Source organism: Antrostomus carolinensis, unplaced genomic scaffold (assembly GCF_000700745.2).
Source record: "Antrostomus carolinensis isolate BGI_N321 unplaced genomic scaffold, ASM70074v2 scaffold39407, whole genome shotgun sequence".
In the NCBI taxonomy this organism is placed as follows: domain Eukaryota; kingdom Metazoa; phylum Chordata; class Aves; order Caprimulgiformes; family Caprimulgidae; genus Antrostomus; species Antrostomus carolinensis.
The window spans coordinates 1-1,549 of NW_010328738.1; the positions used below are offsets into that span (position 1 = coordinate 1).

The 1,549-nt window shown below is 49.8% G+C and overlaps 1 protein-coding gene across 1 annotated transcript in view; it reads left to right on the top strand.

Annotated features, from left to right (window-relative positions):
* Positions 1-4: 4 nt before the first annotated feature.
* YRDC (yrdC N6-threonylcarbamoyltransferase domain containing) overlaps positions 5-1,549 on the top strand; it is a gene marked incomplete at its 5' end in the record, with an annotated part of 1,959 nt that continues 414 nt past the window's right edge. Inside the window, 3 exons of the mRNA XM_010172338.1 lie at positions 5-148; positions 451-570; positions 1,401-1,542. Coding sequence (XP_010170640.1) covers positions 5-148; positions 451-570; positions 1,401-1,542 — 406 coding nt within the window. The remainder of the gene's footprint in view (positions 149-450; positions 571-1,400; positions 1,543-1,549) is intronic.

The following is a 1,549-nucleotide window of genomic DNA, read 5'->3' on the forward strand; positions in this document are numbered from 1 at the left end:
CCCGCCCGTGACCCGCGTTGCTCTGCCCCGCAGGTACTGCCAGGTGAACGTGCCGGACCAGCTGCTGCGTGACCTGCTGCCCGGGCCCGTCACCCTGGTCCTGGAACGGTCGGAGGAACTAAACAAGGACTTGAACCCCTTCACCTCGGTAGGGCTGCGCTGCAGGACGTGGCTCTGTCTCCCTGTGCTCCTGCTGCCGTAGCTGTTGTCCTTGGCTGTGTGCTGAGCGGTGACGCTGCTCCCCGTGCTGTCCTGCTCCTCATGACTTACTGAACGTGACAGGACCCGGCATCAGGGGCTGAATCACAAAAGCACATCTCGTGTCACTGCAAAAAAAAAGTGTTGATTCTCTCTGCATCAGCTTCAAGCCAAGCGGGCTTTAGACAACGCAAGGTGAAATGGTCTCTGCTCACTGCGTGTAAAACAGTTCTCTCTTCTTCCTCCCCCCAGCTGGTTGGTGTTCGCATTCCAAACCACCCTTTCATTAGGGAGTTGGCACGAGTTTGCTCTGGACCACTGGCTCTAACCAGCGCCAACATCAGCTGTCAGGCGAGCACGCTGGCGGTTTCGGTAAGGCTGGTTTGGCCACTGAGTGATGTTATTGTGGTAGTTTCAGCCCCAGGCTCTCACACTTGGAAGCCAACTTTAACATAAAACAAGGATTTCTCTGCTGCCATTATTTGTTTGTAAATTATAATCTTAGAATCATAGAATAGATTGGGTTGGAAAAGACCTCCAAGATCATCAAGTCCAACCCCTGATCCAACTCCAATTACTATATCATGGCACTAAGGGCCACATCCAATCTCTTTAAAAACCTCCAGGGATGGTGAATCCACCACCTCTCTGGGCAGGCCGTTCTTGTTATCATTTATCTTGTTATCATTTATCTTGTTAAAACAGCCTGTGGGTGTGGGGTGACTGTCTTGCTGTGGTCCTCACCTTACAAAGCAAGGAGGGTAGAGCTGAAAAGTAACATTTAAAGGCTGATACACAGCAAAGTGCTGCTGCTGTCTGTACAGCTCCTGGTAACTGACTGTTACTCGAGATGTCTTTGTACAAAGCTGGTGACCCTGGTGATGGTACAGTTGGGCACAGCACCAGACAGACACCCTGTCCTTGCCCCCAGATGATTTCATAGACATCTAGCTTTTTTTGTGTGCTCCCTAATAAACAGTGGTGCAGCTGAGAAGAGAAACCTTGTGGATTTCCTGCATGTCTGAGATAAATCTGTTCTCAGAAATCAAACTGAGATGTGTTAATGACAGAAAAAAAGTGGATTGACCTGACAGAGGAAGGAGAGAGACAACCTCCCTTGACACCAGGACATCTGTTAGAACACGATCACAAACCATCCTCAGGACCCTTAGCCACATCTCTTTTCTTTTTTTTTTTCTCAGGAATTCAAAGACCTGTGGCCACAGTTGTCCTTAGTCATTGATGGAGGTCCCATAGGGGATGTCCAGAGCCCAGAGTGTCGTTTGGGGTCAACTGTGGTTGATTTATCTGTGTCGGGGAAATTCACCATCATTCGTCCTGGCTGGGGAGG